Source organism: Mesitornis unicolor, unplaced genomic scaffold (genome assembly GCF_000695765.1).
Source record: "Mesitornis unicolor isolate BGI_N332 unplaced genomic scaffold, ASM69576v1 scaffold14102, whole genome shotgun sequence".
Lineage (NCBI taxonomy): Eukaryota > Metazoa > Chordata > Aves > Mesitornithiformes > Mesitornithidae > Mesitornis > Mesitornis unicolor.
Window position 1 is genome coordinate 1,621 of NW_010168618.1, and position 15,749 is coordinate 17,369.

Genomic DNA, 15,749 nt, shown 5'->3' on the forward strand with positions numbered 1-15,749 from the left:
CAATCATTTTATCATTGTTCATATTTAATAACATTTCTATCTTTCATATTCAAAAGACCATACAGCAACCACTCCTCTCTCGGCATAGTCCTCTAAAAAGGAAAAGTAGTCCATTTGCTTCACTCTCTTGCCACAACCCCAAAAACGTACATTTAGAAATACAAGTAATACGACATCATGACTGGCAAGCTTTTACTAACTAAATCACGTTTATCTTTACTGTCCAAGAAAGAATGTAAAATATAGGCTGCACTTGTGGAAAGCTACAGCTAACTTGTATCACCAGTACAAATTTTAGATAGATAGATAGATAGATAGATAGATGAAGCAACCACTCCAAAACATCCCTACGCACTTAAAATTAAGAGCAGAAATCCAGTGATTACCTTCCATCAAACGTAATTATATGAGGGTCAGTAAACGAGTAGCAGTAGGCAGTGGGTAGATCCTTTACTGTAATCTTCAAAACAAAGAAGCATATAATAAGCCATGTCAGATTAGAAAATCAACACACTCAGGCATATTATTTATCTTATGATACTAGTTTACATTCTAAAAATTATATTACACTTTTGGCCAATCTGAGTAGTTAAACCAATATTAAAATGCAAAAAATTTAATTCAAACGAACACACAGCATTTCAATGAAAATAAAACAATGAAAAATTGACCACTTAAAAATCTTGGTGTGATTCAGCAAGTCACAACTGAAGCAGAGGCTTTATTTACATCAGCCACATTTCTGGCAATTTACAGAGCTTAACATGGAAGATTTTCAACCTGTGTGCTTTCTGGAACATAGCCATTCCACAGGAAATTTTCACTGGATATAGGTTCGACTGCAATTCTGGTAATTCTGTCTCCATCCTGCATAAAGTCTGTCACAGCAGTGAAATAAATTACAGCTTGACTACAGATTCCATTATTGCAGGGTTTCTGGAGAAGATCCACATGACAAGAAGAAAGAGCCAAGTTTAAACCTAACTGCTCTTTACCTGTTTTAATGAAAACACATCATTAGTGAGTTTCCCTCTAAACAAGTCATTTTTTGTATACTACTCTTAATATAGATGCTAACTTATTTACAAGCATTTTCATAAATAACTCCCTCTCTATATCTTCATGCACACACCCAATAAAATGGTTTTAAATTTTCCAGTTTGATAGCCAAATTAAAATCATTATAGTCTTACTGATGCAACATAACGGTTGTGTGCACAGGCAAGGCTCCTCTTGGGGCTCACAGGACTTGTGCTTGAGAAAGTACCACAGAAAACAATAATAATCATAAAAAATGAGGACTTCAAACCTGCATATACAGTACTTGCAACAAAAATGAACTGAATTATAGACTTCACAAGTATTATGATATTCTGGCTATTCAACTTAAAGAATATGCTTCTGATATCCATAGCTACCAAAACCACCTGATAACTTCAACAAGTAATGGATTATGGACACATTCTTCCATATACTGTTAGCAGCAGTATATACAGTCTGTCAATATTTTGTTTTAATGTTTTAGAAAGTATTTTAAAATGTAAAAGCTTCTCGAAAGAGGCAGACAAGCTGTAATATTTAGAAAAGCACATTAAACAGAAAATGTAATAAAAATCAGGATAATACTTACCTTTATCAACAGTATTCAATGTCAGTGAGATTTTGCAGTCACTTTCAAACTGACTAAATTCAGGACAAGGAATAGGAATGCTACTTTCTATCACCAGTTTGTATTCCTTCCCATCTTCTGATATATCATATGTTTCTGGATGTATCTAGCACAGAAGAAATTTTACTTAAAATGCAATCATTGTAGAATGAACTACAGTGCTGCTTACTAACCAGCTAAGAGCTAAGTACAAAAAGCTTAAAAGACTGAATGCCACAGCAAACATACGTTCACTACAGTCAACACCACGCTCTATTAATTCACAATTAATATCTTTTGAGTGCCTTCTAGTCAGAGCATTGCTGCTGTAGCAACACTCAGAAAGATTCTTACTACAATACAGTAAAAAATTATTTTCTTTCAAAATTACCATAATGCCAGCAAAAAATTCCTTGCTCTCAACAGAAAAGCTTTGTATTTCTGGCTCCTCCATGAAAAAAGCAGAACTGCTGCAGTAGACCTGTAGGGCAAAACCAGCACAACAGAATAAATACATTTTTGGTATGAAGTGGTCACATGAAGACAAAACCCAGCCATCACGGGTCACTTTGATGGATCCATCACTCCCAGTCTTCTGTTTGCACCAGAAGTTACCACTTGCCAGTGGTGCTGCTTAAGAAAATCACAGACACAAACTGAGCACCCTTTTCCTGGCATACTCTACCAGTGGTGCAGAGGCTTCTTGAACTAAAGACTGCATACAAGTACCTAGGTCTCCACAGTTTTAACAAATCCCCTCTGGAGCATTTCTGCACCCTATGACATCTTGTGGAAATGCATTCTACACTTTATTACATGTTATTTACTTCTTTTTGCCCATTTAACATTTTTTGCCTTTAAATTTTGTAAATCCCCTTTAGATCTTAGAATATGCAAAACAACCATCCCTTCCTTCTCCTTTTCTTACTATACTTTATCCAGGCCTATAACACCAGGAAAAAATATTTCTTTCAAGCTGAAGTATTTACTGTGATTTGCCTCCACTGAACCAGTTCCATGCTTCTGGACACTGTAGGTTTGCTTTGAGTTTGTACTTTTTGTTTATTTTGCTGTATCCCTTTTGAGATCTGTTGACCACATACACAATATTTCAGGTCCTGAGAAAACCAAAGATTCATAGCAGCAGCAGGAAGTTTATGAATGCACCTTTCCTTTTCACTGTCACTGAGCTAACACTGCCAGGCAACTATTCACAAAGTCCCCAAAGAACAGCTGAGGATTAGGAATTGCTATTGTCCATAAGCCATCCAAGCAGCCTGGCTTTGGCTTGAACACACATGCACATGCACACCATGTACCATGTACCTTTTGTTTTTTATTCTAGCCAGGAAAAATTAACCTATATTTTGGTATACAAAGGTAGAAAGTTTATTGATTTTCCAATGCTTAAGCTTTTCAAAACTACCATGAGAGCCTAGGTCTGAACTCTGCTATCACGGGAGGTAATGCAAGTATTCCCAAAGCTTTTGATGAGAGATTAAACCATTTAAATCTGATCCTAGAGACAAAACCATCAAGCAGCAGCTCATTATTGATTTAGAGAAAATTAATCTATCTGATGAATCAACAACACACCTTCTCACAACCTGTGGCCCTTGCAGCCTCTCACTGAGATGCACTTGCATTCAAAAATCCTTTTCATTTACAGTATCAAACAGAATCACTGTAGACAGGGAAGAAGATGCAACTTGAATAAACATTTAGTTCCTGGAGGCACACTATACTGCACTGAGACAGACAGGTACAGCCACTGTTGGTGTAAACCGCAACTAGAAGTACTATGCTTCTGCCAAGAAAAATTATATAGCAAGGTGCTGGAACTCTGTCTCTAACATCTGTTAGTGTCTACTGAGCCATATTCACAAAGATACAAAGAGATTATAATTATTTCTTAACATACTCTGTCTCCAAGTCTGACGTTTATCCCATCCAGTTCTAGAAGTGAGAAGGTATGAACGGCTGTCTCATGTCTCAGTTCTTCTTTGACACCTTCAGGAGAGAGTCTTGACCAAGTTACAATGAATCCGACTGAGCTGTTTCCAAAAGGAACACCAAAGGTGCACTTTAGGTAAATGCTGCCTTTAATTAACTCTGGTGTAACTTCAGGAATGGCTGGTGGTGGTGGTGGCACAGATGCAGATGAAGGAGCCAGTTTACCTAGTGAAAACAGAAGTGTGGTTGGTGCTTCATATTCTGTGCAAAACCAACATTGGATGAAATGACATTGACATATATTTTGTCAATTAATACACTAATAACATCTGCCTTTTTCATATGTGGGAATATTACATAGTTGCTTAAAGAATCAGAGAAAAAATGTACATTCCTTTTATTAATTGATAAAAGGAAAAAAACCCTTTTTATTAGCCTTTGATTATATTCTAGCTTACAGGAAGGTGCTGAAGAGGGGGAAAGCAAACAAACAAACAAGCAAAACAAGGGAATAAAACATGATTAATTATTTTAGCAGACAGAAGAGAGCAACACGCAAAGGAATTTGGCCAACAGAAGTATATTTTCTCTACTTATGAAGAAACGGAGAGGAGGGGGGAAAAGGCTACATAAAAAAGAACAGAATAAGCAACAGTATGATTTGTAAATTCATCTTATATTTGACTCCCAAAGAATCAAAGTAATCGGTAAATTATTATCATTATTAAAATTACCTTATAATATTTTGGTACTTATTCTGAATATTATGCTGAGAAAGCACTTTTGTAATCCAAGGTCTGAAATTACCTCCAAACTGCACATTTTGCAACAGAATAAGCAATACTGCTGATAACATGAACATGTTTTTATTCAAGATGGAAAATGACTGAATGTTGACATTATTGGGTCATAGATGCACAGAAAATCAAAACTAAATATGCACTGCTACAGATGCCTTGAATTTCCATTCCCGCATGAGCACAAGTCTGTGGCTTTGCATCTGAAACAACTATAAATCACTCTTAAATCGTATATATATTCACCCACATACAGAGTATTTACACCAATGCCCTTAAATAACTGCCCTACGTTAAAAATACACCAAATATCACAAGTGTAAATTAGAAGAAGAGAAGCAATCTTGTAAGCTGATCCATATACAATTATGGTAGAAGTCAGTACAAAGCCTTGCATTAAGAGGAAGGGTACAGAACATTCTACCACCTCTTCATCTTTTACCGCAGATGTACCCAGCCAATACTTATAGATGCTGTTAATGAATAAACAGGAATTAAACTATTCTCTTGAATATACATTTTGTCTCCTCAAATCCACTTCTGAATGCTTATTCATTAACTGTAACCCTAAACAGCCAAATTCAGTGCAGACCTGCTTTGAAAAAAATCATCTTTCCTACAAGGGCCTAAGAAAGAGTGCTTCTGCACTGCTATTGTTTGCTACTGTGACTGTTATTTAAAAAAAACGTGGAACTTTGATTAAACCTGAAAATACCAGTGTATTTGTAACAGGAGTCACTAGTCACAGGGGACATTAGTCAATTCACTTGATCTGAGCCAAAAGGGCAGCAGCAACACCAAAAACCCCATTCACCAATAAGAATGAAGAGTGGATTTTGATGTTGCACATTTCTGTGATATATTTGAATTCCATAGCATATGCAGGAGAGGCTGTTTGAAAATATACATCAAGTGTTTACAGCTACCGAGTGTTAAAGACAAAACAGAATACACAGTGTAAACCTGAACAGAAAAAGCAACACAAGAGTACAAAGCACTTTGCACTAAAACTTCATCTTAAAAGAAGGCTTTTGAACTCAAAATGTGCTTCAGATTTGCAGTATTCAGCCGGGCCAAACCAGAGTTATGTTTATTGCCTACTTTGTTTTGAGGCAGTAAAAAGTTTGCTAGCTCACTGCCTATGTTTTTTATATCCTCGTTCCTCTTCACGAGCCACGATTCAAAGCAAATGCAAAGTCCTGTAGTGCAGGAGTTCTTCATTTCTTCAGTCACTTACATGCTGCAATGTCCCAAATCTGGCATTTTTTTTGTGTCAATAAACCCACGGAGAATGCTTTAACAATTGGACCTAAAGGTATAATGATGGACCAATAAAGCAACAGAAAACCCACTGATAGTTTTGCTATTAAGCTTTTGCAAGCAGTCAGTAATAGAGAATAAGACTTAGAGCAATACAGTATATGATGCATAAAAACATTGCTCGTGTTTTCACAAGTGTGATATATGAGCTAATAAGAATCTCCTGCTATACTAATTTGTCGCTATTTCACAGTATTTATAACTGTAAGGATTTAACTGTGCCTTCCTTAAGTTATCTAAAACATCTGGCACGAATAATGAAATACTGAAGTTTTGAGCTGTGAACACCAAGACACTTTTGCATCTCAAGGGTCCAGGACAATACAAGACACTGCAAAAGGACTCCACTGTAGTTCCTTCTCATAGTACTAACAAAGTGTGCATCAACAGAGCATTTCTGTGTTAAATTTTCCTCTAGCAACAGTGTGTAAGCTCTCCAGAATGATGATAAAATAGTTACAGTAAAAAAAATATTCCTAACAATGCTAAACAATAACTGATATAAATACAGTTTGGTCAAGTTCTTAAAATTTACTCTGACACATAATTCTGTGCATATTCAGTAATGGGTATTTGCAGAGTATGAGTGCCATTGTAGGTACTCTGAATTTTGACGTCAGATGCGTCACCTCACTATATGGAAATATATATCCACCTCACTATATGGAAAATCTCAACTCTTAAGTTTCTAAGCTGTGAACAATACCTGAGTGATAAATGCAAGTTAAAAAGGAGTGCTGTGAACCCACCTTACCACACCAAATAATTTTCTATTGTATCAATATTAAAGGAAGAATTGCAAGGAATTCTAGCATGTAAAACTATTTCCAGACAATTCCACTCAGCCAAATATCAGAGTACTAAAACCCACACACACTCAGTTGAGTTAGAGCATGCATTTCCTCACCTTCTGCACAATACCCCATGCATCCTTGGGTGGGCTGCAGTAAATAAACAAAGAAATCTCCACAGTTCCTCACACGGACAGGGATTCGGAAAAGACAACAGTCTTTTGCAGTGCTGAAGAAAAACTGCCATGTAGCACAAGCTGTTAACTGTTTGATCTCCCCAGGTCGAGGCATGGATTCCAACTCCCTCAGAGACAGCCAGACAGGGGCTTGAGTACCACAGCGATTTAACTACAGCACCAAAGAAAAACATTAGAAAAGAGTTCAGTCTATATCAAACTGTTGCTGCACTTTAAGGAGGTACACATGTATTCAATTAATTTCCTGCATAAGCTTTTAGCAAAGTTTAGACAGTATAATTGAGGGCTTGCTTATTTTCCTCTTCAAGGTTGAATACAAATACACACAAAAGAGACTTAAGCCCTTCTTTGAGTCTAATGAATTTGTGTTTCTAAAGACAGGCTATAATTTAGCATATGAAGAATTTAACTGGGGGCCACGCCTGAGTGTTTAGCCCAAAAAAGCTAACAGTTGTGCTATGGCTTAATGAGTTTCTCCACACCTGTTAACCTACAGTAACTGACAGAGCAAATGCTATCAGAGCACAGCAAATACAGGGTAGAACACACATCCCCTGAACATCATCTAAAAGCACTAAAGCTGACACATTTTATCTGCCATTTGCCATGGACTGAAGACTCAGCTCATCTCCTGGATTTCATCAAAGGGATGTGTCCAGCTGATGCAAGGTTACTCACTTGCAGCCCCAGAGAAAAATGCAAGACACCTGATAAGGCACATCTGTCTCAATTCTCCACCTTTAGAAGTACATGTGCTTGTAGCACCCCCAGAACAACCACAGTGACTTCGTAGTGACCCTAAATCCTTTGGTGTTTACAAACCAGTGGCCTTCACAAGGTCTGTGGTTCAGATGACCTGTTCAGTGCTTTTCCTCAGGGAATGAGAAGTGTGCTGTGGAATAGTGCCTTTCACCCCTCATCACTGTGGCTATGTGAGGTCTTCAGGTCAAGGAAGCTGCCGTGCAAGTCACAAGTTAACTGTAGTGCCAATCATGGTAATCGAAGAGTAAGTCTGATTTAGCAGACACTGGAGTTTATCAGAGGAATACAGAAAAATTAATCATAAGAAAAGGAGACAAAGAAGGACTCTGAGTTACCAGAATGAGCTAACGATCACCTCCTGTCTTTCACATGCTTCAGAAAGCAAACTGAAGAGAAACACTTTAACACAGTGTGTTAAAGCCAGCATTTGGACAAGTTTTACATGAAAACTATAAATCATTAATTGTGAGATTTCTGGAACTTCTTCTCCTTCATACATCACCTCAGCTATTCCTTTCTTTGACCTGACAGTGCAGCAAGGTCTCAGATCAACTGCAGTCATTGAGCAATTATTTTCTTAATCTAGAATATCTGAGCCCACCATCAATCCATCAGACAGAGTTAATGAGAAGTAGAGAGAAATGGCATGGATTGTTTAACAAAGTCTGAACCTTTGACAAGGATTAAATATAGTTATTATAAAAGTTCTCCTAAAGGGAAAGAAAGGAGGAACCTTCCCAAACAAGGCATCCATTTTAGTTTGGTTTTAATGCATTGACTTTGAGATTTCAAAATAAATGTCTTGTTTGACAACAGATACAGAGAAGCAGATGTCAGTGAAGAAACTTCATTCTATGAATAAGTTTTGAATCAATCTCTCTCAAACTCTAATTATCTGGACTCTTCTGTATTAGGGTGGTAGCCTATTTTCACCAAATACTTATTAAGCACTGAGACCTTGGGTTAGATTGCTCAAACTCTCCCAGATGATCTGAGCAGGTATCTTGCTAGTCTAACTTCTGTTCTGGAAAACACATTGTTGTTTGCCTGGTTTATCATGCTCATTCCTTGCATGAAATAATCCATTTTGAGAAAATACAACTAGTTAATTAATTTGTTCGTATTAAAGCTAACTGAAAGTCCGTCCTTCAGGAGCCATACTATTTGCTATGATTTTGCAGTATAAAAGCCTGGATAACAGTAGACTGCAGTACAGCTCTCTGAGTCCTTGAGTCTGCTGCATATTAAAGGTACTTTGGTGGCTTTGTACTGCTGTAAAGATCGAATGAAAAATAAATAGATAAATAACAAGAGAGGCTGCTATAAACTCAACATAATTTTATTAGTATGTCTTAACTGCTTTGTATTCCTTTAAAAGTATTTAATTGTTGGGCTTTACTTTCTCTTTTTTTTGTTTTTTTTTTTTTTCAAAGAAGGTGTGACCAGGCAATTTCAATTAATTAAAAAAATCATTGGTAAAATATTCTAGTGACACATTTTTTTAAACCAGGAAATGTTTTTACATAGCAAACTACAAAGAAACATCTCCTTAAAATATAACTATCAGAGATGTAGGAACAGCTCCAAAATGGAGCATTACAAGCCTAAAGTATTAAATAGTCCACGTAATTCTTGAGTCATCTGCAAGTCCCCTATGACAACTACTAGCTCTGTTAATTCAAGTCATTTTAGGAAAAATCTCTTCTCCCCAACATGATCATTTTAAAAGCTCCAGAATTGCCAGATTCACATGGCTGCAAGTATTTATTCCATTTTCACATGGCCTTTGTAACATGCTGACCATCACACAGCTGCATCTTTACAACATGATATCCCTGCTGCGTTGCGAATGAGAAAATCCTCTTCAGCAGTGACTACAAATGACAGCTTTTCAGTGCTCTAAATGAGAGCTGATTTACCATCATCTGCTATTTCCCATCCGGTGTAAAATTTTTAACCCATAAGACATTATTTTCCAGTCAACACATTTCAATATACTCACATATTCAGAAACTAAAGGTGCTCTGCATTCTTCACATCAGTCTCCATATCCATATTCTTTTTTTATACCTATCCTACCAAAAAATTCTTAAGAAAAACATGTATTTTTTGTGAACAAGTAACAATACCTCCACACATTTGGTTGGCATCTCAGCAGGCTTATCAAAAATCTTAAAGCGATACCATCCTGGTGTTAAGGAATGGTCACATATTAAATCCTGAATAGCTGACTGCTGGAGGTAGGATGAATCAAAATCAACGCTTCGGTAAGGGCTCTGTAGGATCTGATGTCCACCAGGAGAGCATTCAGGAACTGTGGAGCAAGAGTATTTTGAGTATCAGGGTGACATGTTCAACAAGTGTGTTAGAAAAGATGTTAAGTATTTTTGAATGGAACATGTGGAGATACTGCAGTATGGTTTAAGAATGCTTTTACTGAAAAACATATTGAAATCCTGGTAACAACAACAAATAAGTGTGTTAACACTCTAAAATTTAATAGAATTCATCATGTGGTAACTTGATTTTGTTTAAATAGCTAATAAATGCAAATTCATAACCATGTTAGGCATTTATACCAGATGTAAAACTAAAGGAACATGTTTATACTTTCTCTCTGGATTTCGGCTTTCCATAATCTTACCTCAAGACAAGTGAGGATTATCCAAATCTCTTTTGCAAATAGACTAAGAATTTACAGGGTTCCTATGCATGAAATGAAGAATTCCCTAAAATGGTTGAGAGGTACTTGTATACAGTTCACATGTATAAATGCAGATCATAGCAAAAGTGCGTATAGAAATGGGTAGATACTTAGTTGCAAACTTTAAGTAAATTCACAAAAGTGACATGCTAAATTTTAATAAAGTAAATAAAACTGACAAACATTTTTGGACATCTACATGACCTTGAGGCCTCAAAAAAAATTCCAAAATTGCTGGTAGGTAAAATGAAGGATCAGAATCTGAAGAAGTCTTTACAACAATTTTTTTTTTCAAAATATGGACACATTCAGATATAAAGCAGAATGCCAGAATTTCTGAGACTGATCTTTGGAAGCTGAGTTGACTCCTGTCAAAGCCAGTGACAGTAGAACTTCTGGTTAATGGCATATTTGCATGCAATGTACTGAACAGCCATTCTTCCTCAGGAATATGCTTGAGAAGCGAAAGAAAAGTAAAGAGAATGTTCATAAATAAGTAACATATAAAATATTATTTACCTTACTTTTAAAAATGGATACCAACTGATGCTGACTGTGAATGGAATTTCAGGTTATATTGAATGCCACAGTTAATCTTAATTCTTGCCTCTACTATGGTACTAATGAATTTTAAAAGGGCAGCTGTAAGCAAAGACCTATAATGTTACATTTTTAATATTAACAGTCTGATCTTCAGCTTTTGCTCCCAAGTTTTTCTGTATTTGTCCCATAATTTGCATCATGTAATTGAGTCATTGATTACAAATGTATCTTGGTTCTAATCATGCAATAATGCAGTCTCCTCCACATTTTTCACGTCACTCTTCAGAGAATCACAACTATAAGACAGTTTCAAAATAAGGTAATTCTCTCTTTTAAATGGAGAAGATGGTCTGCAGAGCAGACTTCAGCTCTTTCTCACACAGCAGGAGAATCCTATACTCTTTCAAAGACTGAAGATTTAATCTGATATGGCTTTAGGCTACCCAGGCAGGTAACAATAGCTTTATCTCTGTCCTCTAAGGGCAGATGGAAGTCAGTGTGATTGACTGTGCCACCACTGTGCTTCTGAGTGTCTTGCAGTAGCCTGTAGGCTATTCGTGTCCATACAAGTTGACCTTACTGAGAATTTATCCTGCATTGGAATTTGAAGAAAAACCCTTGAAGAATCACAGGTCAGTCATGTGTGTTATTAAAATGTTTTCCAAGCAAGCTTCAGCACAAGCAGTTTATGAACCATGGTGAAAGTTTCTTCCTGTCTTCTATTTTTTATTGGAATTCTTCCTTTCATACAGTACACTCATTAGTTTTCTTTCCTGTAACTGAATCACTCCTGAAACAATTAATTACTGTTACCTTTTCCATTAATAAATCAAGCTAGACATGAAACAAGTCTTTATTTTCTTTTCTTCCACAGTTTAATTAGATCATCGTTTGATAGATCTTTAAAACAGCTGACTGTACTCACTTGTAATAGGGTTATAAATCCTTCTAAAGATCAAATTATATGTTTCTTATTATTATGCACATATCTTTAAAATGTCATCCAGCTCTTTGTGTATTCTTTCTTCCTTTTTAGAAGCATGCTAGTATTTCCGTGGTTATTGCTTGAAAATCTCACTGGTTGATCTTTTTTATTTTCCTTACCCATTCTGCAAAACAACTAAAAATAACTGGCACCATCAATAATGGAAATTAAAATACTTAATTACATATATGAGTGTGTAACTGATGTGCTGTCAAACTCTAGCAACAACAGAAACAAGTAAAACTATCATATTTATGGACACATACACAACACTGAATGTTGTTCTCTGTGAAAAAGTTACCCCTGCGGACCAGACTTGCTGAAATCATAGGCATTTAAGAGGGAAGTTGACAAAATTTTCCACTGAAATAATAATTTTCTTATTCAGGATTTATTAAAAAAAAATTATAAGCATTCTTTCAAACTTCGTTCTCAGAATGACAAATACTGATTTTGCTGTAATGCTCCAGAAAAGCTCTGCCTGTGCCTAACACCCAGCAATGTGCAACCCAATGAGTCAAGTCTGACAAAATAATAAAGAATTAAAACCAGCGTCTGATACCTGGAAGTTCTAAGGAAGCTTACCTAAACTGCAAGCTTATCTACCAGCCCTGCCTAGTATGGGAGGAATGTTAAGGCATGGGAAGTCATATATGCTACTGTTGACTTACAGCATCTTCATCCACAGTCACAAAATATTCTGACGTTCTGCCACAAAATGGAAAACTCATGTTAGTTTTAACAGAATTTATGATTTAAGAATGACTATTCTTGATGGAAACTTTTATATATATATAAAAGTTCTTCTCTGCAAGCCAGGAAGAATTTTATTCCATATTTGCTTTTTTCTGACTGTCTTCAGGATTAATACAGCAAGCTTTGCCTGGATCCATCCCAGACCTACTTGGTCCTGCCAGATACTGAGAAATGTAACCCTAAGCCAGAAAAGAATTCAACTTTTGCAACATCTTAAACACAAGGATATTATTGTGCCAGAGGATGAGCAATAGGAAGTGCTTCACTGGATCACAGCTACTGCTCACAATTGAAAGGCTGAGACCCCATTATTAAATCCAGTCCTGAGTTTATATCATGAAAACTTCCTTGTTCAGTAAAAATAGCTCATCTCAGGATTAACGCAGGCTTTCAGATACCACATACATGGTCTGTTTACTACCCAAACTTCACTGCAGGTATTTGTTACGTTGGGTTATTCTGAGAGCTGTTTTTTTTTTTCCTGGCTGCTTTTTATATTGGGCAGGTTTTCCCAGTCATCTTTCTGAACAGATTAAACTGCAAAAATATACAAACTAGTACACATATTCCTGGCCTTTCTGGGAGAGACATAGACAAAATCTCTGAAGTGACAATGCCAACTGTCACTCTGAAGTGACAATGCTGCCAAGAGACACCATTACTTAAGCTCTGTCTGGACAATTTTAGGCAAATGCTTGGGCCTAGCACCAGGGAACTGCACTCTTGTACTTGGTGGCACATACTGCCAACACACTGGCTTTTGTACCATGACTGCCAAACAGGTTCAGGTAACAGGTACTCTGACTACCACACCTTAACCAAAAGTCAAAGAGGTTCTTGGAAGACACAGGAGCCCATTTTCCACAGAGAGGTATTTCAGTGGCTCCTGATGGCTGCCTCTGAGGCACTCGGGTGGAAAACGAGTCCCACAAAGGAAGGGCTTTTCAATTCCCTGTTCACTTATCTGTTCCGATCCACATGCAAGGACAGGCTGATTATTTTCCACCTGTCCATAATGTTTCCAGTATTATGGAGCAGTCAAGGACTCGGGACTGCTGAGTATAAACCGAGTAGAGATGGAAAAAGGAACCAGTCATGTGCAGGCAAGGGCAGAGTGGCAGGACTGGCAACCCAGTTCCTCAGATATGGACAGCTTATCAGTTTATATCTCCTGCTGTCCAAAGGCCAGGGTCTGGCAAATGACTACAGATAAACAAATAATGCCATTAGTAAGTGCCCACTCCGATCCTGAATGTGCTTTTTCTTGTATCTAATAACTGCAAATGATGCAGCATATCAACATCCCAAGGAAGAAATTAGAACAAGGACTGCATTTAACAGAAGTGCTCAGGTTTATTTGTGGATTTAAACTCTTTCAAAACACCAAAATAGAAAGAAACTAACTTTTTGGAAGAAGTTTAGGGTAACACTTTCAAAGTAAAATATAAAAATTAACGTAACTATTTACCTAAAATATACAGTTTGCTTGGATGACACACATAGAAGAAAATTAATACAAATGTTGTAGCAATGACAGTATCACAATACCATGGAGCAGGAATATGAATACTCGTGTATGTGGAACCATGAAGAAAACAGAATCAACATGCACACATTAACGAATCAGTATAAACAGCACTATTTGAATGGGTGTTAAAACACATCTCCACTACTCATGTCCACATCCTGAAGGGTGCTTTGTAAAGGTAGCAAATAGTTGCACAACCTTTAGGAAAATCTAAAATACATACTTACAGAATATTTTTTAGTAGTTCTCAGTGTAATACACTATTGTATCTACTCTGTGAATTTTCTCTCAGAAGTCTGAAATGGTATGTTTTTTGCACAGGTGCTGCAAAGCATTCTGCAAAGGCCCCAAGTAAGGGTGTCCCAATACACCTTGTGTGCTACAGCACACAGGGAAGAGCCAGCAATGCAGAGAGAGCGGGAGAACTAACATTACTGGTCTCCGATTTTCCTTTGGCAGGTTTTCCCTGCAGATGCGCTCTGCCAGTGACAATTCCTGTTTTATCAATTCATAAAGTTAAAGCTTACCTCTCCGACGGGGCCTTGCCGCCGCCAGGCACCCCAGGACGGCCGCGCAGAGCCAGAGGCGCTGGGTTGTGGGGGCGGCCCCCGGCATGGTCCCGCCGCGCCGATCGGCCCGTCCGCTCCTCTTCGCTCGCCCCTCGGCTGGGAAGCTCCGTCTCCGCACCTCCGGGACGGGCGGCGTCTCCGCGCTCTTCTGACGGCTCCGTGTGCCCACCCCACGCCTCAGCGCAGCCCCTCCTTCGGGGGTTCCTCGGCGGGGTCCGGCCCTCAGCCCGCCTTCCTATCGGCCCGTGGCCCGGCCCCACCGGGGGGCGCCGTAGGGGTGTCTTCGCCCGTAGCTTGAGCGGCGGCGCAGCTACGGCTTGTGCCCGGGCACGGCGGGTGGGGACTGGGCCCAGGGCGCCGGCGGTTCCCCTTTCTGGGTTCTCGATGGGGGGGATATCAGCAGCAAGCAAACGAAACACTCAGTGATCCTTGTTGGGGGCATTATGAAGATGCTTTTTTGAATCCTAGACAGACTCAGGGCTGATTGGCATAATGAAAAAACCCAACATCCTACTGCCCTCCAACCCCTAATTGTATTTATTTTCTAACATGCCGTAAAATGCTGAAAATCCTGTGAATGCTTTGGTCATTTCCTTAGAGCACCAAGCGTGTTTTATACTTCTGCTTTAGTAATAATTACAAACTGCTGTGTTTGACATCATTAGTGCAGAATGAGTTAAGCAAATATTCCATGGTTTCAAGCAACCAAGTTTCAAGGGAGATGCTCCTGTTTGGATATGTCTAGCAGAGGACAAAGAAGAGGACAAATCTCAGCATTTAAGATTTGGAAATGCTGGTACTTCTTCTTGTAGGCCTGAGGTTGTGCAAGCACTGAAGTAGCCTGCACACAGAAGAATGTACAGCATTCCACAGAGATGGCTCATGTTCTTGTTAGGATGTGCAAACCTAAATCAAACAAAAAAAAATGTTGCTGACATTAAAACAAAGCTTACTGCCATTCACTGAACATCTGCAAGGCTAAAATATTTGGTAAGGACTGCTTCTAGGAGGTCCTGACCTGGGTGGCTCTCTTCAGAGCAGGTTTTCCTGCAGGAGGAGGTATCAGAGCTTGGAGTGGAGGCAGAGATGCAGCAGCATTGTGTAACCTCAGTCTGCTTTCATGCACACACCCTGGGCTTTTTCACTGAAATAAGCAGTTCAGCTCTGTGACAGCAGTGAGGTTTTAAAAGGAATTG

At 38.2% G+C, this 15,749-nt stretch overlaps 1 protein-coding gene across 1 annotated transcript; it reads right to left on the minus strand.

Annotated features, from left to right (window-relative positions):
- Positions 1–386: 386 nt before the first annotated feature.
- Positions 387–14,599, minus strand: LOC104535352 (von Willebrand factor D and EGF domain-containing protein-like; the record flags this gene model as incomplete). Its single annotated transcript, XM_010179078.1, has 7 exons — positions 14,512–14,599; positions 9,598–9,782; positions 6,626–6,857; positions 3,570–3,826; positions 2,040–2,129; positions 1,476–1,775; positions 387–460 (listed from the first exon to the last, which is right to left on the minus strand). Coding segments are annotated over exons 1-7 (1,226 nt in total), but the record flags the coding sequence as incomplete, so codon positions are not given.
- Positions 14,600–15,749: the final 1,150 nt, after the last annotated feature.